The 22,369-nt window shown below is 36.8% G+C and overlaps 1 protein-coding gene across 1 annotated transcript in view; it reads left to right on the top strand.

The window, feature by feature from the left end:
- Positions 1–22,369, top strand: part of COG3 (component of oligomeric golgi complex 3) — a 66,467-nt gene that overhangs the window by 8,613 nt on the left and 35,485 nt on the right. The window contains exons 5-13 of the mRNA XM_037799993.1: positions 556–630; positions 1,691–1,783; positions 2,448–2,573; positions 3,860–3,940; positions 7,411–7,454; positions 7,923–8,049; positions 8,663–8,754; positions 9,393–9,532; positions 10,845–11,005. Of these exons, the coding sequence (XP_037655921.1) occupies positions 556–630; positions 1,691–1,783; positions 2,448–2,573; positions 3,860–3,940; positions 7,411–7,454; positions 7,923–8,049; positions 8,663–8,754; positions 9,393–9,532; positions 10,845–11,005 (939 nt within the window). The remainder of the gene's footprint in view (positions 1–555; positions 631–1,690; positions 1,784–2,447; positions 2,574–3,859; positions 3,941–7,410; positions 7,455–7,922; positions 8,050–8,662; positions 8,755–9,392; positions 9,533–10,844; positions 11,006–22,369) is intronic.

Genomic DNA, 22,369 nt, shown 5'->3' with positions numbered 1-22,369 from the left:
TCCAAATGTGTATTGAGCACTGCTCTGCCTGAGGCCCTTTGCTAAGCATGTGGTTTACACTTTGATAGCCGACTTTTATTCTAAATAAGCCGATGTGAACAGGGTAGAGCTTGCCTGTATTAGGGGCGGTTAAGAGCTCAGTACCATTTCTTAGTGAAGAGGGTATATTAGTTTGGTCTAGTATATCTGTTCTTCATTGTTGACACTTTTCAAAATGTCCTAGTGATTGCAGTAATGGTGGGGTTTCCGAAAAGATCCACTGACCTAGTTTGCATTTAAACGTGTGACTTAGAGATAGAATACTGCTATATGTATGTTTGTGTATTTTAAAAAAGTGGTCATTTATTGTTTTATGAAGAGAACACATTGAATTTACTGTAATTGTCGTTGCCTGTTTTAGTTCATGATTGAAAAAATCTTTGAGATTATTCTGAAATCTTGTGTTTAATGTAAACCCATATGTCTAATATAAATCTGTTCAGTGGAATTTTGAGACTGGAGTGTTAATTCTCATATTCTTATAATAATTGATTTTTCTTTTTTAAAACAATGCAGTCGGAACTTGTTGATCTGGCTGAAAACATTCAACAAAAGCTTTCCTATTTTAATGAATTGGAAACTATTAACACAGTAAGCATTGCTTTTTCCTTTTTGTAAAGTTAGTGATTTTTATTTTGTGTTTCCCTTTAAATATATAAATTGACTTGAGTGACATGCTAATTTAGCAGTTTACTTTGATGATGGATATTCTTGTTTTAGCCAGTAGAGATCCATTACCAGTTTAGATTTTTTCAAATATGATTTTATTATTATTAAAACCTCCTGGTTGGTTACCTATTTTAGAATCTTATTTGTAAGCTATGAAGAGTATATGAAGAAATAGTCAATTTAAATCTTAGTGTGGTTGTGTTACTATAATAGTATCCAAAAACATTTAAAAAAAATAACTAATCTTGTGTTTAGTTTTAGAAAAAGTATAGTTCTCATAAAGCCTACTTGTATCCCAAAGTATTAGTCCCAGTCAGGATTGCTGTATAAATTACGTCTCTATGTCTCTGGCTCATAAATTAATCATACTTATTATATGTAAATCATAAATTATAAAAATTACTAAACTGATCTTAACTATTATAATTTACCAAAGAAATACAAGCCAAACTAGTAGCTAATTAACAATGGAATGTAATGGGAAATAGTTCATCACCTCATCACCAAACTTTTTGTATATCAAGAAGTAATTGGATGGTAGTATTTTACTTTCATAACGTTATTACTAAACATTAGCTAATCCTTTAACCTTGAGAACATCTCCAGTACTTGAAAGTGGAAGAATTATGTATGGGAAAGTACTCAGAAATGGGATAGCTAGATACTTGATGTATTATTTTAATCTAACATTGTTCAGTGGCATAATAAAAATCTTTGCTAATTCACGAAGAGCCCCAATAAGAGTCATTAGGAATAAACTGAGTTGACTCAGTATTCCTTCCTGATTTTCCCTTCTTTACTGTTAAACAATGGGTTACATTGGAGGATATTTTGGGGACTACTAAAATATTTTGAAAGGCATTAATACAATTGGGTTATATCCAAAAAGTTAAATGTACTAATTCTAATACATAATTTTCAACTTTTATCTATATCTTTTTTGTATATATGAATTAAGATTGGATTGTTTTTTCCTTTAAAGAAATTGAATTCCCCTACGTTGTCTGTGAACAGTGAAGGATTTATACCAATGCTGGCCAAGCTAGATGATTGTATAGCATATATCTCAGCTCATGTAAGTTATGTTATTTCTGCATACTTTTAAGAAATCTTAACATCCCTATTATATTTCTCCTGCTATAAGGTAATTATTTCTTCTGAAGGGAAAGTATATCTGTAATATACTTAAAGAAAAACTGTAGTAAGTTCTTAATGGTTATCAGTAGTGGTGTAAAAAGCACTTTTAGCTCTTGAGGCAACCCCTGGAATAAAAAGGAGACCTGGCTGACCCAACTTTATCCCGCCTAAAAGTATGAGCCATTTTTGTATGTTGACCTCCTGATGTGCTCAGTACTTCTTTGGAAACAGAAAGTGTTACTTGGGGAGGAAATAAAGGGACAAGCCCTTTGATGTAATCACCCTCTGTTTCTATCCCCTCAGGATTTATGGCTGGATTTATTTCCCCCAAACTCAATTCTTTTCCTAGTTGGGCCTTATGTATTATTTGCCTTGAAGTCCTTGGGATGTTGAAAGTATATTTTGGTAAAAACTGCAAATACTTATTGAGCCCCTACTATGTGCCAGTCATGGGATTTGGCTGTGGACAGGCCGTTGCAGTATTTGTCTTCACAGAGCTACTGATCTACCTAAAACCTTCTTTGCATAAAGCAGTAAAAGTTTTCATTAAAAGTTTGTTTTGTCAATGTTTGTGTCTTCTTTTTAAATTATTCTCTTTTTAGCCTAATTTTAAAGATTATCCTGTGTATTTACTGAAGTTTAAGCAATGTCTCTCTAAAGCATTGCACCTTATGAAGACATACACTGTGAACACACTACAGAACCTCACAAATCAGTTACTAAAAAGGGTGAGTTAACTGGACTGAATAATAGGCTGCTTTTTATTTTTGATTCCTTTATCTTCCATAATCTTAACCTAAGACTAGTACTTTGTAATTCTCAAAAAACTTTACCTCTCGACTGCATTTCAGGTTTGTTTTTAATAGGGAAAAATGGCTGTATTATCTATACCCATGACTGTATTATTTTCAAAGAATATTTAGCAGTGTGAGAAGTGTCTAATACTATCTGATAAGTAATAAAGTAAGATAAGAACTGTCACTTAAAACAATTTCTTTTCTATCTTTTTAATGAAAATTTTGGAGGGAAAGACACCAAAATAATAACAGTGGTTCTATCTGAGTGGTGAGGGATGATTTAAATTTTCTTCTTTACATTTTTTTGTATTTTTCGTAATTTTCTACTTTTAACAATTGAATGCCTCTTAAATGCCTGGCAGTGCACTCGGAACTGTACAGTAATGAAAAGGAGCAAGCAAGATCTGTGCCCTCCTGGAGTTTACATTCCAGAGAAATAAGCAGAAGAAAACAAGCAAATTACTTAATTACAAATTGTAGTAGATGCCACATGGAAAATTAACAGGAGGTTAGGGTAGAAAATAAGAGTAAGTCTAGCTAGGGTGGTCATTGAGCACATTTCTTTCCTAAGAAAATAAAACCATAAAGGTCATATATTTTATTTTTTTAAGTTTACTTCCTAAGGAACATGGACCATCTTGAGCTTTCAATTCAGAGGCACTGATTTTGGGGTTACTTTTGCAACCCCCAAATATGGTATTCTACTCTTCACTTTTCTCTTTGCTAACACAAAAGCCAGACAATATAAGTTTTCTATTTTGCAGAATTTTTGGTAAGCTCAGGAAACTAATTATCTAATAAGTACTAGTACCTACTGTGTGCTAGGTGCTTTACTATTGAGCCACTCACAATCTCTATGAGGCCGATACCATCCCCCTTTAATAGAGCCACCGAATCCACTGAATCTCGAGGTTAGCAACTTGGCCAGTGTCCCACACTCAGTATGTGACCTGAAATCAGCTGTGTTTATCTCCAAATTCATGTTACACAAGGTAAATGTTAACTATAAAGGGGAGCAAGAGGGCAATTCTCCATAATTAAATTTATTTCTAATTTGTAGCAATAATAATATTTAATCTCTTTTCTAGATTTTCTCTCTGAGCTATTGGTTGGTATACAGGCAAGTGGTAGCCATAGGGAATGGTTAGGGTCATGTTTTCTGAATAATTATTTGTTTGGTAATTATCTTTGTCTTTTCCTTCATCGTGTTTCTTTAGGATCCTTCATCGGTAGCTAATGCAGACAATGCCTTTACACTATTTTACGTGAAGTTTCGAGCTGCTGCCCCCAAAATCAGAGTAAGTCTGTTGGCGTAAGTTGGGCATTACTTTGAAATTTATTTAGCCAACCTTTTGGAGTCCTATTGTATATCAGGCCCTTTGCTAATACCAGAGAAAGGAACATGAATGGTAGATAGACATGGACCTCCCTTATTACAGCAGTGTATCTTATAGGTATGTCCAAGGTGCTGTAAGGCCACAGAGCAGGAAGTACCTAGCTCTTCCTAAGGTGCTCAGGGAGAGGTCTAGCAGAAGATGATACTCAGCTTAGAAATTTCACCAGGAGACCTTAAGGGGAGTGATAAGGGTATTTCATACAGAGAAAACAGCGTGTATAAAGAAAGCGGTAGAGACATTAAATAAAGGCATTTTGGGAGAATTTTATATATAATTTGTTATAAGGGGATCAGGGGACATTAGTGGAATGCGACTGGAAAGAAGATAGGAAAGATGGTAAAGACCATCTCATGAGGGGTGTTACATATCATGCTAACTCAGGAAGAGTGGAGAGTGGAGAATCAATGAAGTATTTTAAACACAAGAGTGATAACATGAATTTCCATTCCAAAGGATAAGGTATGGTGAAAGATTTGAGACAGGGAGGTTTAATTAACAAGGACGATTTTGTAGTAGTTCAGAAATACGGGTTGAATTAAGACGTTGGTAGTATATTCCTTGAAGTTGGGCATATGCACCTTATTTATTCACCTTAGCATAGTGTCTGGTACATAAAGAAGTGCAAAAAGTATTTATCTTTGTTTAAGTGATTGGAAATGGAGAAGGGAGAGATAGATACATGTGTTATAAATTTTTATATTTTATAATACATCCAGGATACACTTGACTGGAGGTGGAACATGTCTTTTCTTTCCATTCATCCCTTCCTTCTTTCCTTCTTGAAAGGCAGTTGTAATGAGTTGTTTGGTTGTTGATTTTTGAGCTTGGAGAAGCTTAATTTTGATTATAGAAGATATGGAAGAAGAGTGGATAATTGGTGGTATGAGGTACAGATTGTACAGGTACAGTTGATTACTTTTGCTTATTAGACAAATACAAATGATTAATTTTTTTTTAGAAAAGAAATGATATAGATAAGGGGTCTTAGTGTGGTAGGTGAATATAAAATGAGTTTATAATTATTAGTGGCTATATACCATTAGTAACCAATTAGTATATGTGACAGAGTGCCGTTTATATAATTCATAGAAATACTTAAGTAGAAATAACCTTAATAGAAGTATAAGGATGAACAAAATGACAAAACCAGACAAAAGCTCATTAAAAAATTGAATAAATGGTAAGCCCATCTTCATCTTGTTCCTGGTTGGGGAGATTAAATATTTTTAAAATGACAATTCCTCCTAGTGCAGTTTATTGGTTGCAATGTAAACCTAGCAAAAATTCCAATGGGGTTTTCATTTGGATGATCCTAAATGATCCTAAAATTCTTCTGGGACAGTAAATAGAGAAGACTAAAACATTTTGAAAAATATGGAGATACTGATTCAAGAATCACTGACAGATCATTGGAGTAGAAAATTGTAGAATTTAAGGAAACATCCCAAACCAAAGAAGAAGGGTTGGAGTTTTCTACAGATAGTTTTGGGAACATCTGCTAAGTATTTGAAAAAAAAAAAAAATGAAGCTCTTCAAGACTTCATTATCAAAATATATTCTAAGTTATCTAAGGAGTTAAGTGCAAAAATGATAAGCAGACCATGCAAACTAGGAGAAATTACTGGAAAAAAATTACCAAGGAAAAGACTAAGGATATAAATTAAATGTTCTAAATTTTAAACAGTGAAAGAAAAGGCAGCAACTGGAGAGAATATTTACAACAGACAGGTCAGAAGGTTAACAGCTTTAATATATTAAGAGTTCTTAGAAATCAGAAAGATGAATGCTTAATGTAAAAATGACCACATTACTCACAACAAATGTAAATGGTTAATAAATACGGAGCATGTTTAACCTCATTGGAAAACATACTCAACTTAAGGTTAGGTAGCATTTTTGACCTGTCAGAAGTGGGCAGATTAAGTATTATAGTCAGTGCTTTTGAGGATTTGGTGAACCAGTGCTGATGGGGATGTAAATTGATTCCTTTCTGGAAAACATTTTAGGATGGATCAAAAGCCTCAAAAAATCTCTCTCTTTTGACCCAGTGTGTCCCCAAGACCACCCATCCCCTGGTTTGATGAGTCCCTGGGAAGTCTAGTCCTACTCATGGCTGTTATCTGTTACAACGAAGGGGTATGTAGCACAGTCAGCACGGGAAAAACGAACATGAGGCAAAGTCAGGGAAAACCAGGTACAAACTTCCAAGAGCCTTCTCCCAGTGGAATTGCACAGGACACACTTAATTTTGTTCAGCACCAAGTTGTGACATGTGAAATGTTGTCAACCAGGGATCCTGGCTGAAGACTCAGCGCCTGGGGTTTTGATCAGGGGCTGGCCATGTAGGTACCCTCTGCCTGGCATGGACACAAATTCCAGGCCCCCAGAAGGAAAGCAGGTGTTGAACATAAACCATAGGGTTTGCAGAAACAATTTAGGCACGGTGAGCCATTTTTATCAAGGAATGGTGGGAACTCACTTGAAGTCCAAGTTCCTACATGCCAGCCAAGGGCCAACCTTGTACAGGCCTTTCAAAGGATAGTAGTCTCAGTCCTGCTATGTTAACTTTTCTGCATGCTCAGGAATTCAAGATATTGGCACCTATTAACAAACTATCTGAGATCTAAACAAACAATAGTAAATACTGATCGCTTACTGGGTACCAGACACTGGGCTTAGTGCTTTACATATATTCTAACATTGAATCCTCACAACAGTCCTGGGAGGTAGGTACTATTATACCAGCTTTGCGTCTTCGAAAGTGAAATCTCAAGTGAAATCTCAGTTTACCTGGGTTCAAACAGCTACTAAGAGATAGAACTGGCACTCAAACTCTGGTGGTTATACTCCAGGCCCAGAGCTCTTAACCACTGGACTAATTTTTAGTTACCAACCTAGATGTTCTAACAGTAGAAGAATGGTTGACTTATGGTCTACTCAATGGAATATTATGTAGCCATTTAAAGTGATGTTTATATTTGTAATGATAATTCATTGCGTGTTTGCTAAGTGCCAGGCACTGCTAAGGCTTTCATCTAGTATTGGAAATCATTTAATGATAGGAAAATGTTTGTGAAATAATATTAATGGAGAAAAGCAGATTATAAGCTGGATATATAGTATAATTCCATTTTTGTTTAAAATGAAAAAAAGAGAAAACACATGCATATAAAAAACTGAAAGAAAATATTCTGAAATATTCAGTTATTTTTTGCTATTAGAAGTGATTTTTAGGGTCTTTTAGCTTTTTTATATTTACAGGTTTTCTAAGATGAACCGTTATAATCAGATGCTGTTATAATCAGAAAATTAACTAATTTAAAAAATAACCAAAACAGATGAATTTTTGTTTATTTTTCTTCATTCTGCAGACTATTATTGAACAAATAGAACAACGATCTGAAAAAATCCCTGAGTGAGTATGCAGAAGTTCTTCAATTTCTTAATTGCTTTCCCCTTGAAGAGCTTTTTCCCAAAATAGTTATGTCCATGATATTTTCTAAGCAATTACCTTGCATACTATGCAAGATTTTTCTTGCAGCACAATTTATTTTGGAAAGCATGGTCACAGACCTGACGTAGGGGAGTTTTCATGGCAGCTCTTTTTCCCATAAGAGGATTTCCTTCTCATTGGGTAGTTGTAAGGTTCCTACTCTTGAAAGATACATCTTTCTTTGAAAGATAAAGGTTTTGGTGCTACAGCACATTATGGTTTGTTCTGGTTTAATATGTATAAATATTTCCAGCAGATTTAATGTGGGCAAATGAGAGGTGACCATCCAGCTTTAGAAGTTTGGCAACCTATTTTGGGATTTAAGATCATATTTAATAAACATATTTGAAGTCTAGAGTTGATTCTCCAATCTCATTTGCTTCCCATCAGATACCAACAACTCCTAAATGATATCCACCAGTGTTACTTGGATCAGCGGGAGCTCCTTTTGGGCCCGAGTATTACTTGTACTGTAACAGAGTTAACCAGCCAGAATAACAGAGATCATTGTGCCTTGGTAAGTTTCTGCCTGTCTTGGTTTAATGTTAAACCTTCCTCTGAGCTATTTTGATACCCTAGAGCTATTCCTGGGCGAGGAAGTTTTGGGTTCCATTATCACCAAACTTAAAAGAATTTTTCTTTCAGTTATGATAATTTGTTTGGTAACTAACCTTTTTTAACTTGGCAAAATAGTCTCATCTTGATCTATTTTTTGAGGTAGGAAGATTACAAGTAAATATTGTTTCTTGAAAGATGAGGTTTCAAAGTATGTAGATACCTGTTGACAATTTAATTTTAACTTAGCTCTTGTTGCAGAAGTGTTTTTTGTTTTGTGTGGTTTTAATTTATACTGTAGAAAAATACAGAAAGTTTCTTTTTTTGTTACTACCCTCTACTCAACTAGAAAAAATAGTTTATATTCATTGTCCAAAGTTCAGAAAATAAAGCATTAAAAAATCACCTGTAGTCCTCTTATGCAGTACAGCATTGAAAACCAACTATTTTCTGTTCTTCAATAAGTTGTTTTATTAATATATATGCATAATCTCTTTACAAATGAAGTGTAGGGTTTATTTCATAAATGCTGGAAACGTGTGTCTTTAACAGTTAGTGATACTTGTTTACTGCAGGTTCGCAGTGGCTGTGCCTTTATGGTCCATGTCTGCCAGGATGAACATCAACTCTACAATGAATTTTTTGCAAAACCAACGTCAAAATTAGAGTAGGTGGTAAATGGACTCAAACGCTTGTTTATAAAATTTAATTTGCTAATGACCATAATGTATTATTCTGTAATTACCTGCACAGTGTTTTAACCAACCATATGAAGAACATAGCCAACTTACGTTTCTCTTTTCAGATGTTTAAAGTTTGTCAAAATACTTGGTATATGTCCCAAATACTTAGAGTTTTATTAGTACTATCTCGTAAGTATTCATGAATTTTTAAACTGTCTTTCCTGGGAAAATGATACCATTTGATTCATGGTGAAGTAGAATACAAAAGAATAATTAAGTCTACTAAAATATATATTTTTTATTGTTTTAGACTGGAAATGTACAAAATTGTTGCTGAAGCAAATAAAATTTGTAATGAGTTGACTCATCTTTTGGTTGGGGCAGCTAATTTGAATTGACTGTCAAGGATTGTTTATTGATTCTGAGCTTTTAAAGCAGAAAAGTTTACAGAATTACTCTCAACCTTTTACTTTTTGTTCTGTCATGCTCTCAGAGACTATTTTCCAGTAGATATTTACCTATTAATTTTAATGGCTAAAAGAAATCAGTGTGCCTTCATATTGTTAGAGAGTCCTGAGAAGATGATTGCTTCTAATAACTGTGTTTTCTTCCTTCTTTTTAGTGTACTTTTGGAGAAACTGTGTGTGTCATTGTATGATGTCTTCAGGCCATTGATCATTCATGTTATTCACTTAGAGACTCTATCAGAACTTTGTGGGATTCTTAAAAATGAGGTGCTTGAAGATCATGTGCAGAACAATGGTAAATGATAAATAGAAATGGTCTTTTAAGTTATATCTGTAGTTCAGATTGTATGTTGAAAACTAGGCCCCCTCTAAAAAATATTTAATATTTTTTGAAACCTAGGTTGAATTCCCTGCCCTTTTGAATCAAGAGATCTTTATTCTGTGACTGAGGGCAAAATTTAAATGGGGAAAGAATTTAATGTGTGGGGCAAATCAGTAATTAAAAAATTATAGTCACTTTCCTTTCTGGCATCTGGATATCCAGAGGGACCTGACCCTCAGTTTTAGGTTAGGCATTTCTGGTACACTAGGTACACTATTACCAGAATACATAAAGTGATTGACTGTAATGCATACTCTTGATTTAAAAGCAGGACTCATTTTAGCATACATGCAGAGTAATGAGTTATCTTTTTTTTTTTAAATTTCAAAAAGAAAAGTAATTTTCTGGAACAGCTTTACTTTATCCATCTGATACATTTCTCATTATTTGATTTAATTGTCCTAGAAAACGTGATATTCCTAATGATACTTAGGTCTCTTTATATTTAAAGGTACCCTTCTCATAATCAGTCATTTAACTGGTAGAAATCATCCCCCACCCCCACCCCCCGGCTTTCCTTAGGAGACAGTGTGGGTTTGTTGCTTTTCCCAAGTTTCTTGTACTGCTGCTTTTAGTTAATTCTAAGATGCACATTTTCCCACACTTTAATGCTTCTGAATTTAAGATGGCTTCCTTATTAATGTGAATATTTCATGTGATTGTATAGGGTCACCAATCTTTCAGTCCTTGGAAAGTTGTTACTGAATTACTGATGTGTCTTAATATTCATGGCATTTTAGAAATGAAGAAATATGATAGAAACTCATATCTTGTTTAACTTTTACTCATTTTTCTTTGGGAAAACGTTAAGAAGTCATTTAACATCTATGGACTCAATTTACTTGTAAAATGGAGATAATAATCCTATTAATGGACTGCCTTAGCTATCTCTCAGGATTGGTTTGAAGCTATAGAAAATCATACAAATAACTCTTACAAAGCACTCTTAAAATTGCGATTTTATTATTCATATTAATAATAGAAGTCATTCCACAGAGTTCCACCAAGAAGGTGTATGAGCAAATTTATTTCTCAGGTTTAAAAATGAGGAAATTAAAATGACTTTTTCTAAGCATTGAGTCCTAGTGAAATAGAACAGAACCACAATCTCTGAAACAAAAGTGGCTCCTATTATTTTTGAACAATTTAGTAATATTTTTGCTTGTTTAAAATACAGTGTTTTCTAATTTGAAAGGAATGGATGATTGCACCTTGTTTTTATTAGCTGAACAACTGGGAGCATTTGCAGCTGGAGTAAAGCAGATGCTGGAAGATGTACAAGAGCGGCTTGTTTACCGAACCCACATCTACATCCAGACTGACATCACTGGCTACAAACCTGCTCCTGGAGATCTGGCATATCCTGATAAGTTAGTGATGATGGAGGTAGGGTCTCCTTACTTGATCTGCCCCTCCCCCACAGCTTCTGGATGCTTATACTAGTTCAACTAGGATTTTTCTTTTTAATTATGACTCAGAATGTAAAATCAAGATAAACTTGCCATAATATCATAAGAAATGAAATTTTTAAAAAATCTGAATTTACTTCACAGAGTAAGTCGAACAGAAATATTTTGTTAGGTGGTCTTTTTTTTTTTTAATTTTATTTTGAAATAAATTCAAAGTTATAGGAACACTTGCAAAACAATACAAACCCCGTACACAGAACTCCAGCATACCCTGACCCCCCTCCCCTGATACCCCAATCCACCAACTTCAACATGCTGTCACACCGCCATTTCTCTTTCCCTCCCTCCCTCCCTATCTATCATCCATCATCTGTTGCTCTGTCTTCTGAACATATGAGAGCAAGCTGCACACATCCTTGAACAAACACTGTAATTCACATATACAATTCCCATGTACAAGAACATTCTTTTATGCAATCCCATTAAGTGCAGCTAAGATGTTCAAGAAATTCAACATTGATACAAAGCTTACCTTCTATATTTCTTTTTATTTTTCTTATGTCCCAACTGTGTCCCTTTGAGCCTCCTGTCCTCCATCCTCAGATCCCATCCAGGATCATCCTTGGCATTCAATTGTCATCTATTTAGACTGTCTTTTTTTTTTTCTTCAGTTGTAGAAACATATATACAGCCTAAATCTTCCCATTCCAACCCCTCCCTAGCATTCCATGAGTGGGGTTAATCACATTTAGAATGTTGTAATGCTATCACCTTCCCACCATCCATTACTAGAAATTTCCCTTCACCTCAAACAGCAACCCTACACTCATTTCTTAACTCCCCATTGCGCCTTCCCTCACTTCTCGTAACCCATACTCTACTTTTCATCTCTATGGTCATATTCTCTGATAATTTCCTTGTGTTTATTGTGGGGCTTAAAATTAACCTCTTAAATCCATAACAATCTTGTTTTTCTTTGATACCAGCTTAACTTCAATAGGACACGTAAACTATGTTCCTATACTCCTCCATTCCCCCATCTTTATATAGTTCTTGTCAAAAATTACATATTTTACATTGAGTCCAAAACCACTGATTTGTCATTAGAGTTTCTGTATTTTATATCATGTAAGAAGTAAATAGTGGAGTTACAAATAAAAAATTATTGACTTCTATTTGTATTCCATCATGGTCAGAGAATGTGCTTTAAATATATTCAGTTATTCAATTGTTGTTGTTTTCTTTTTTTGAATTTATTGAGGCTTTCAGCATATGGTCTATTATGGAGAAAGATCTGTGATCACTGGAGAAAAAAGTGTGTCCTGGTGATTTGGGATGTAAGGGTCTATATATGTCTGTTAAAATTCTCTATATTTCTCTCTTCTTTCTTTGTTTCTCTGTCGGTAGGGCTCCCTTTAGTATCTGAAGTAGGGCAGGTCTTTTATTAGCAAAATCTCTCAGCATTTGTTTGTGAAAAATTTAAGCTCTCCCTCAAATTTGAAGGAGAGTTTTGCTTGAAAAAGTATTCTTGGTTGGAAATTTTTCTCTCTCAGAATTTTAAATATGTCATGCCACTGCCTTCTCGCCTCCATGGTGGCCGCTGAGTAGTCACTACTTAGTCTTATGTTGTTTCCTTTGTATGTGGTGAATTGCTTTTCTCTTGCTGCTTTCAGAACTTGCTCCTTCTCTTCAGTATTTGACTGATCAGAATATGTCTTGGAGTGGGCTTATTTAGATTTATTATATTTGGAGTTCGCTGGGCATTTATGCTTTGTGTATTTATATTGTGTAGAAGGTTTGGGAAGTTTTCCCCAGCAATTTCTTTGAATGCTCTTTCTAGACCTTTACCCTTCTCTTCCCCTTCTGAGACACCAATGAGTCTTAAATTTGGATGTTTTATTTTATCTATCATATCCCTGAGATCCATTTTGATTTTTTCGATTTTTTTTCCCCATTCTTTCTTTTGTTCTTTCATTTTCTGTTCTGTGGTCCTCTAGGACACTGAGTTGTTGTTCAACATCCTCTAATCTTGTGTTATGAGTATCCAGAGTCTTTTTAATTTGGCCAACAGTTTCTTTTATTTCCAGAAGATCTTCTATTTTTTTATTTACTCTTGCAATTTCTTCTTTATGCTCTTCTGGGGTCTTCTTTATGTCCTTTATATCCTGTGCCATGTTCTTCTTCATGTCCTTTATATCCTGTGCCATGCTCTCCTTCTTTGATTGTAGTTCTTTGATTAATTGTGCCAAGTACTGTGTCTCTTCTGATATTTTGATTTGGGTGTTTGGGATTGGGTTCTCCATATCGTCTGGTTTTATCATAAGCTTTAAGATTTTTTGTTGTTTTTGGCCTCTTGGCATTTGCTTTGCTTGATAGGGTTCTTTCAAGTTATAAAAAATACCAATCTAATTTTTCAGATTTGCAACTTGGTGGCATGCACTTTCTCTAACTAACCAGCAGCAGATGGCATCTGTGAGTCACCTATGCCCCTCAATTCAGTTCTCCTCAACATTGTCTTTGTGGTGTGTGGGGAAATGATTCTTGTGGGGTTCAATTGGTGAACTCAGTTTGGGTGTGTAGTTGGTGTTCTCTGCCCTGAATGTGGGGCATGTGTCTGGGTGGTTAGGGAGGCAGGGCAGCTTTAATAATCAAACCTCCCAGGTGTTCCTGGAGATTCAAGGCTGTTGCAAGAGTCTAAGCCTTCATTTCAGTTTTGCCCCAGATTTTCTCTGCCGCTGACGCACAAGTCCCCGGCATTGACGTAGCATCCCTGGGTTTTCTGAGCGGGCCCACCTCAGCTGTGATCTTCCAGGACCTCTGCTGAGGGAAGGCTGTGCTACATCACAAGTGCGCACCGTCCCTCAAGGGAAGCCCCGGGCCGCCAGGTTGTGCAGTGGCGCTCCCAGCCTGATGCAAAGATGTCTGAATGGGACATCTCAACCCCCACCTTTTCACACAGCTGTGCCTTCTCTGCTCCAGGACAACTAGCTGTGTGTGCACCCAAGGCCACTGTCCAGGGCTGATATTGTGGCATGTGCGCAGTGCCATGGGATACACTCCCCATCACACTGGGTTTCCTGGCGCAGCTCTGGGTTGTGGGTCCGGCCCTGGGCAGGAGTGTCTCCGGCCTGCCGGGGAGCAGGCTGCAAGCAGCGTGGTTTCTCTCTCCTTTTGGCTCTCCCCTCTGCACCCCTGGCCCTGAGGGAATCAGCGACGGTCTGTCCTCCATCCCAGACACTGAGAGGTTGGCACAGCCTGCTCCTGCCATGCTTCACTGTATGGTTCTCACCGTCGTAACTGCAGCTGCTCCTGGGTTTTTTTTTTTTTAAAAAGGACTAGTCCATATCCAAACGCCATCCCCCAGTTTCCCCAAACCGCAGCGCGGCCGCGGGACTTTTCAGCCAGCTTACTCACTCGTTTCAGGATGCAGACTCCCGGTTTTACCAAGTGAATGGCCCCGGTGGTTTTAGCAGACCTTGTCCATTTGGTGCATCACTGGACCTGGTGTTCTGGGTCACTTTCCGGTTTTTATCTAGTATATTTCATGGAGGTGTTTTTTGCCCTGTCTCACCTAGCCGCCATCTTAGGTTCTCCCTGTTAGGTGGTCTTTTAAGTTGTGTTTTATAAGCATTGTTTAGTACCCACCCCTTCCTGCCCTGCTTTCCAGGGAATACACGTCATCAATTTTAAATTGAAATTGTGCTCCGTGTGCTTTTACTTTTTTCTTTATAAGTGGCATAGAAGAGGACTGATAGCATTGGAACCATCATGGGTGACTGTAACGTGGTGACTCACTTGTAAAACTCTTGTGGCCATCTCCATCTCCTCAAAATCATACTCTGCTGAGGTCCAATCTGTGATTTGGAGACTTAGATTTATTTCACTGATCTTTATGTATTGTCATTTTCTTTGAATACTGGACCGAGTTTAAATAATGACTAAGATGTTAGTGCTAAATCAGAATTAGAACCTAGAACTTCTTCAGTGGAGAATTTCATATATAAGCAAAAAGAGAGTAATGTAATGAATTGTTTTATACCATCACTCCAGCTTCAGCAATTACCAATCCGTGACCAATCTTGTTTCATTTATATCTCCCTTACTCCCCCTCTTCATGGATGTATTATTTTGGAGCAAATTCCAAACATTTCATCAGTAAATACAAAGTAAGTAACTAAAAGGGAAGGAAGGGCTCTTTTATTTTTAACACAACCATGATACAATTATCACACCTAAAAACATTAATTATAGTTCCTTAATATCACCAAATATCCAGTTGAGTCTAGGTTTTTTTTCAGACTCATCAGTTGTTAATGTTTTACTATGTTTACTTAATCACTGTGTGTGCACCTCCACATGTGTGTTTTGTTTGCTGAACCATTTGAAAGTAAGTTGCAGTCATCATGATACCTCACTCCGAAATACTTAAGTTCTTATTCCTCTAAGAATAAGAACATTCTTCACATAACCACAAGACCATTTTTGTGTCTAAGAAGATTGACATTAATTCAGAATATAATTTATACATAGTCCATATGCAAACATCCTCAGTTGTTCTGCATATGTCTTTTATAGGTGGATTAAAAAAGAGAGGGTGGTGGATCTAGTCAAGGTTACTGTGTTGCATTTGGTTTTTATGTCTCTTTAATCTCTTTAAATCAAATCTGAACTCCCCTTTCCCTTTTTATATTGTTTTTTGTTTTTATTACATGACTTTTTGAAGGACCAGGTCAGTTGTGCTGTTGAATGTACCTTGTTTTGTATTTGTCTCATCATTTTCTCATGATTAGATTCATGTTCAACTTTTCCCCCAAGAATACTACATGACTCCTGTTGTCTACTTCTTACCTCATCACATCAAAGACGCATAATGTCAGGTTGTTCCACTCTTTGTTAATGTGGTAACTGCTAGCTCTCTCCATTATAAAGGCACATTTTCACCTTTGTAATTAACAAGTAATGCTGCGATGATGCTTTGAGACTAGGTGAGTCCCCCAATGACTCTACCTGGTGATGTAGGCATCCACTGGTGATCCTTCCCTGCACCAGTTATTGTAGTAGGGGTTGTAAGTGGTGATTTTCATATTTGTCATTCCTTCTAAGTTTATTGTTGGCATTCTGCTGTGAAAAAATTTATTTCTATTCCTCCCTCCCTCCCTTCAGTCTCTTATATCACTGTAGACTAATGGATTAAAAAAATCAGTACATTATAGTCCATTACCATAATTAATTCTTTTTCATGCTCAGATTGTCCCAAATTTGGCCAGTGGGAGCCTCTCCAGGCTGGCTCCTCTGTCCTTGTGACATGTCCCCATAGTCTTTGTGTACTTCCTTGCTTTCTTGCACAAGATGTCCCAGGCACTCACCTTGTACATTCCTTGCCTCAGACCTAAATTTAGCTATTTCTCCAAGAAGACTTTGTTCCTTTAAGGAGGAAGGAGCTAGTATTTAGGAACCAGGATCTGAGTGGTCAGTATGTTCATTGCTAGAGGGGTGTCATTACTTCTAGACCCCTTTAAAGGCCAGAGCTAGAAAATATCAGGAGTTGATACTGAAACCTCGAATTTAAATTCAATTCCATAGGGTTCTTCCTTATCTTCCTGCATTCCATATTTGAATCTTCCTTTTCTCATAGAAGAAATCTTGGTTCCCAACACCTTCCATCTATGTAATCATTGGCTTCAAGTTACAATATGAAGAATTGTTTCAGAATTATTCCACCAATACCGTAACCAACAGCAAGCTCCTAAGTTCAAGATTTTTGTACTTCTTTTGTTCTTAGAAAATATCTTCCTGAGATATACGGATTACTGTCAGACTTAGAGCTCTGATTCTAAATATAGACCTGCAGATTTCAAACGAAGGGTGGGATCTCATTAGACTGGGTTTTTTGCCCTGGTAAGGTTGCCATTTGTGTGGTGTAGGGAGAAGTGGAGAGTCAGACAGACCTGGGTTCAGGTCCTAGTTCTGTCAGTTAGTAGCTGTTACTTAGCCTCTACGAGTTAAGTTCCATCGTTTGTAAACAGACATAACAAGACTGAGCGTGCTGGGGGTTGAGAGAGTAGGATAATAACCAGGAAGCCCTTAACCTAGTAGAGATACAGTCAACAGTGGCTCTTGTCGGTGGCCCCTTGAAGCATTTTAAAAACTTAACATTTGACTGTTTTAAAAGCAGCCTTTAATTCATTCATTCCTTTTATAATGAGTGAAATATCCAACCCATCAGCTTTGCTGTTTTTTTTTTTTCGAATAGGAGTTGAGCTTGTTAGTGAAGGTGAGTGTTGATGTCTATGCCTTTCCTCTTTCTTTATTCAAGTTTTATATGAAGAGGGCTGTCTTTACGAATGTGACTTTGCTGCTTAGCTGATTAAAATTACTTGATCTAATTTGTTGGAAAAATTTTCTTACATAAAAATATACTTTTAAAAGCAGTGGGGTAAAAATTGTCAGTGGCCTGGTTATTTTATTTGAAAAGTTTCAAAGAAAATTTTCATGTGAATGAACTTGAAAATGTCTCTTGAAGTCATTTTAAGTTACTGTGTTTCTGATAAATTTTTTAAAAGGTAATCTAATTCTTGCCAGGCTTATAAACTATTCTTGCTAATTGTCATTGGTTTACAACAGGAGTGATGATGGACCTAAACCTATTAGTCTACAAGAAATAGATAAAACTACATTTTTTCTTGCGTGTCAAGCCTACCTGTTGTCACTGAGTGGCAGTCTCTGTTGTTAAGTGTTAGTGTGTGACTCAGGTGTTACTCTGTTTCTATTTATACTGCTTCCACTGGATGTCGCACAGCCTCAGTTCCTTTAAAAAAAAAAAGACTTTTTTTAGAACAGTTTTAGATTTACAGAAAAATTGAGAAGATAGTACAGAGAGTTGCCATATGCCCTGCACCCAGTTTCTTCCCCTATTAACATCTTCCATTAGTGTGGGGCATTTGCCACAATTAATAAGCCCATATTGATATATTATTATTAACTAAAGTCAGATTTCATTACTTTTTACCTCATGTACTTTTCTATACCAGGATTCCATCCAGAGCTGCTGTCTACTATATTGTAACACATTATGTTTTGTTGTCGTATCTCCTCAGGCTTCTCTTGGCCATGACAGTTTCTCACACTTTCCTTGTTTTTGGTGACCTTGACAATTTTGAGGAGTCCTAGTCCAGGATTTTGCAGGATGCCCCTCTACTGGAATTTATTTGATGTTTTTCTCATGGTTAGACTGGGGTTGTGGGTTTGGGGGAGGAAATTCACAAATGTGAAATACCATTGTCATCACATCATTTCAAGGGTACGTACTATCAGCATGACATATCACTGTTGATGGTGACCTTGATCACCGCTCTCTCATGTAGTGTTGTGAGGCTTCTCCACTGTAAAGTTACTCTTTCCCCACTTTCCACGCTGCACTCTTCGGAAGGAAGACACTGTGGGCGGCCCACACTTCAGGAGTGGGGGGTTGCGAAATATCTACATAAATCATTCAGAATTTTTCTGCTCAGGAGATTTGCTCTTCTGCCCCATTTACTTATTTATTCCATCATTTATTTCTATCAGTATGGACTTGGCGTATTTATACTTTGGTTATAGTCCAGGGCTACTTTATTTATCTTCTTGCTCAGATTGTTCCAGCTTTGGCCATTGGGAACCCCTTCAGATGGCTCCTGTGTTCCTTTGACCTACCCCCATCATTTTAAGTTTTTGTTTTTGTTTTTTAGCACTTCCTTCTTTCCTGGCACTCCAAGATGCTCCAGTCTCATCTTGCATGTTTCCCACCTCAGTCCTAGACTCAGCCATTTCTTCAGGAAGCCCTGGTTCCTTTTATTGGAGGATAGAAACCGAGATTGGGGTGCTGGGTGTGCTCTGTGCACTCTGTATTCCTGGAGTGCTGTGCCTTCTGAGCCCTCTCAGCTGACAGGGCAGAGAAACGTGTGTCTGTAGCCATTTCTGTCACTCTGTGTCTTTGCAGCATTTTAACTTAACGTAATTTATTTTAGTACCCAGATTGATAAATGTGTAGAGTGGGTATGTATGTTTGTGTTAAAGCTAATAGGCTTGAGATATACCAGCCTGTTTAATTTAACACGCTTACTTATTGTACAAGAATGTTCTCCTAAGCTTTCATCCTTTCCTCTGACTTCTGTTTAAAATTATTATATTTCAAGTAGTTACATTACTTTTTTATATGTAAATTTATAATATATAAAATCAGCCTTGTAGGATCAGATATTATGGTTAGATAAGTCATCTGGTGTTGGGGCTGTTTGGTTTTTATTCAGCTTTTGTATTCTGCAGGCTCATAGTAGGGAATTATCTTTCGATGTCTGCATATTATTCTGCAGAGCATATGGATGGTACACTTGCAGGGTTGCCTTGAATCTGAAGGCCTCAAAATGGATATAATGAGGACTAGGTCTGTTTCCCAGTCCAAAATGGGGAATTTCAATCTTTTCCCCTCCACTCCCCTCCTCAGTCTTCATTATGAATATCAGTTTTTATATTATAGATGGAATGCCTGTTTTAATAGTTTTGTCTGATAGAATGTCAGTTTATTGTCTAACATCCCCCACCCATGCCCAGTATAATTTAATGATGTATTTAGTGTATTTATTCAGTCATTTTGTGACCAGTATTCTTTTTTTAATTCAATTTTATTTAGATATATTCACATACCATACAGTCATCTAAAGTGTACAGTCATCTGTTCATAGTATCAAGTAGTTGTGCATGTGTCACCACAATCAGTTTTTGAACAGTTTCATTACACCAAAGAATAAGAATAAAAATAACAGTAAAAAAGGCCATCCCAAACTTTCCACCTCCTGACTCCCCCCCATTATTCATTTAATTTTTGTCCACATTTTTCTACTCATCTGTCTTTACACTGGATAAAGCAACTGTGAGCCACTAGGTTTCACAGTCACACCGTCACACCATGTAAGCTACATAGTTACATAATCATCTTCCAGAATCAAGGCTCAGAAGAATCAAGGCTACTGGGTAGCAATTCAGCAGTTTCAGATATTTCCTTCTGACTATTCCAGTACACTAAAAACTGAAAAGGGATATCTGTATAACTCATAAGAATAACCTGTAGAATGACTTTTCAATTCCATTTGAAATCTTTCAGCCACTGAAACTTCATTTTGTTTCATATCTCTTAATCCCACTATGCTGGGTCAAGGCTCATCCCCAGGAGTCATATCCTGTGTTACCAGGGAAATTTACACTCTTGAGAGTCATGTTCCGTGGAGGGGGAAGGGCATGATTTTACCTGCAGATTTCGCTTAGAAAGAGAGGCCACATCTGAGCAACAAAAGAGGTTCTCTGGGGGAGACTTACGCACTATTATAAGTACGCTTCGTCTTTCCTTTGCAGCAACAAGCTTCATAAGAGCAAGCCCTAATATCGAGGGCTTGGCCTTCAAAATTGGTAGTCTCCAATGCTTGGGAGAATTCTCCCCAGGTGGAGAATTCCCCAGGTGGAGAAGTTTAATATTGCCACATTTTCCCCCTGTCCCTCAGTGGGGCTTTGCAAATACATTTTTTTTTTTTTTTTAAATTCAGTTTTATTGAAATATATTCACAAACCATACAGTCATCCATGGTATACAATCAACTGTTCACAGTATGATCATATAGTTATGCGTTCATCACAATCTATTTCTGAACATTTTCCTTACATCAGAAAGAATCAGAATAAGAATAAAAAATAAAAGTGAAAAGAGAGTACCCAAACCATCCCCCCATCCCACCCTATTTGTCATTTAGTTTTTACTCCCATTTTTCTACTGATTTTTTTTCAATTTTTTAACTTTGTTTATCAAAAAATTAAAAACAAACAGGCAAACAACCACCAAAAAAACCCCACAACATTTCAAACAAAGCAATGGATTAAGGAAAACAAATAACCTAAAATAACTACTTTGCTTCCAATATGTTCCTACCATACCCCAAGAAAATTAATAAACCATGTCCAAACAGAGGAGTAAGAAAAACAAATAATCTAAAATAACTACATTGCTTCCAACATGTTCCTACCATACCCCAAGAAAATTAACAACCCCTAAGAAAACAAAGGAATAAGAGAAAAAAAAAACCTAAAATAACTCTATTGCTTCCAACATGATCTTACTATATCCAAGAAAGTTTACAAACCATAATCATTCCTGAGCATTCCCATAACATTGAGATTACCCTCCATAGTTTATCTGTTCTTATTAGATTATCATTCCCCCTCCACTACTTGGTATCTTTAGGTCCCCTACATTCTACAGTATAAAACATTGTGCATTTTTCACAGAATTCACATTAGTGGCAACATACAATATCTCTCTTTTTGTGCCTGGCTTATTTTGCTCAGCATTATGTCTTTTTTTTTTTTTTTTTTTTTTAATCTTCATTTTATTGAGATATATTCACATACCACGCAGTCATACAAAACAAATTGTACTTTCGATTGTTCACAGTACCATTACATAGTTGTACATTCATCACCCAAATCAATCCCTGACACCTTCATTAGCACACACACAAGAATAACAAGAATAATAATTAGAGTGAAAAAGAGCAATTGAAGTAAAAAAGAACACTGGGTACCTTTGTCTGTTTGTTTCCTTCCCCTATTTTTCTACTCATCCATCCATAAACTAGACAAAGTGGAGTGTGGTCCTTATGGCTTTCCCAATCCCGTTGTCACCCCTCATAAGCTACATTTTTATACAACTGTCTTCGAGATTCATGGGTTCTGGGTTGTAGTTTGATAGTTTCAGGTATCCACCACCAGCTACCCCAATTCTTTAGAACCTAAAAAGGGTTGTCTAAAGTGTGCGTAAGAGTGCCCACCAGAGTGACCTCTCGGCTCCTTTTGGATTCTCTCTGCCACTGAAGCTTATTTCATTTCCTTTCACATCCCCCTTTTGGTCAAGAAGATGTTCTCCGTCCCACGATGCCAGGTCTACATTCCTCCCCGGGAGTCATATTCCACGTTGCCAGGGAGATTCACTCCCCTGGGTGTCTGATCCCACGTAGGGGGGAGGGCAGTGATTTCACCTTTCAAGTTGGCTTAGCTAGAGAGAGAGGGCCACATCTGAGCAACAAAGAGGCATTCGGGAGGAGGCTCTTAGGTACAACCATAGGGAGGCCTAGCCTCTCCTTTGCAGCAACCGTCTTCCCAAGGGTAAAACCTGTGGTAGAGGGCTCAACCCATCAAACCACCAGTCCCCTATGTCTGTGGTCATATTAGCAACCATGGAGGTGGGGTAGGCGAATACCCCTGCATTCTCCACAGGCTCCTCAAGTGGGCACTGCATCTTTTTTTTTTTCCTTGTTTT

Source organism: Choloepus didactylus, chromosome 12 (assembly GCF_015220235.1).
Source record: "Choloepus didactylus isolate mChoDid1 chromosome 12, mChoDid1.pri, whole genome shotgun sequence".
Lineage (NCBI taxonomy): Eukaryota > Metazoa > Chordata > Mammalia > Pilosa > Megalonychidae > Choloepus > Choloepus didactylus.
Note: the sequence above shows the minus strand (reverse complement) of the source record. Positions and strands in the feature narration are given on the sequence as shown.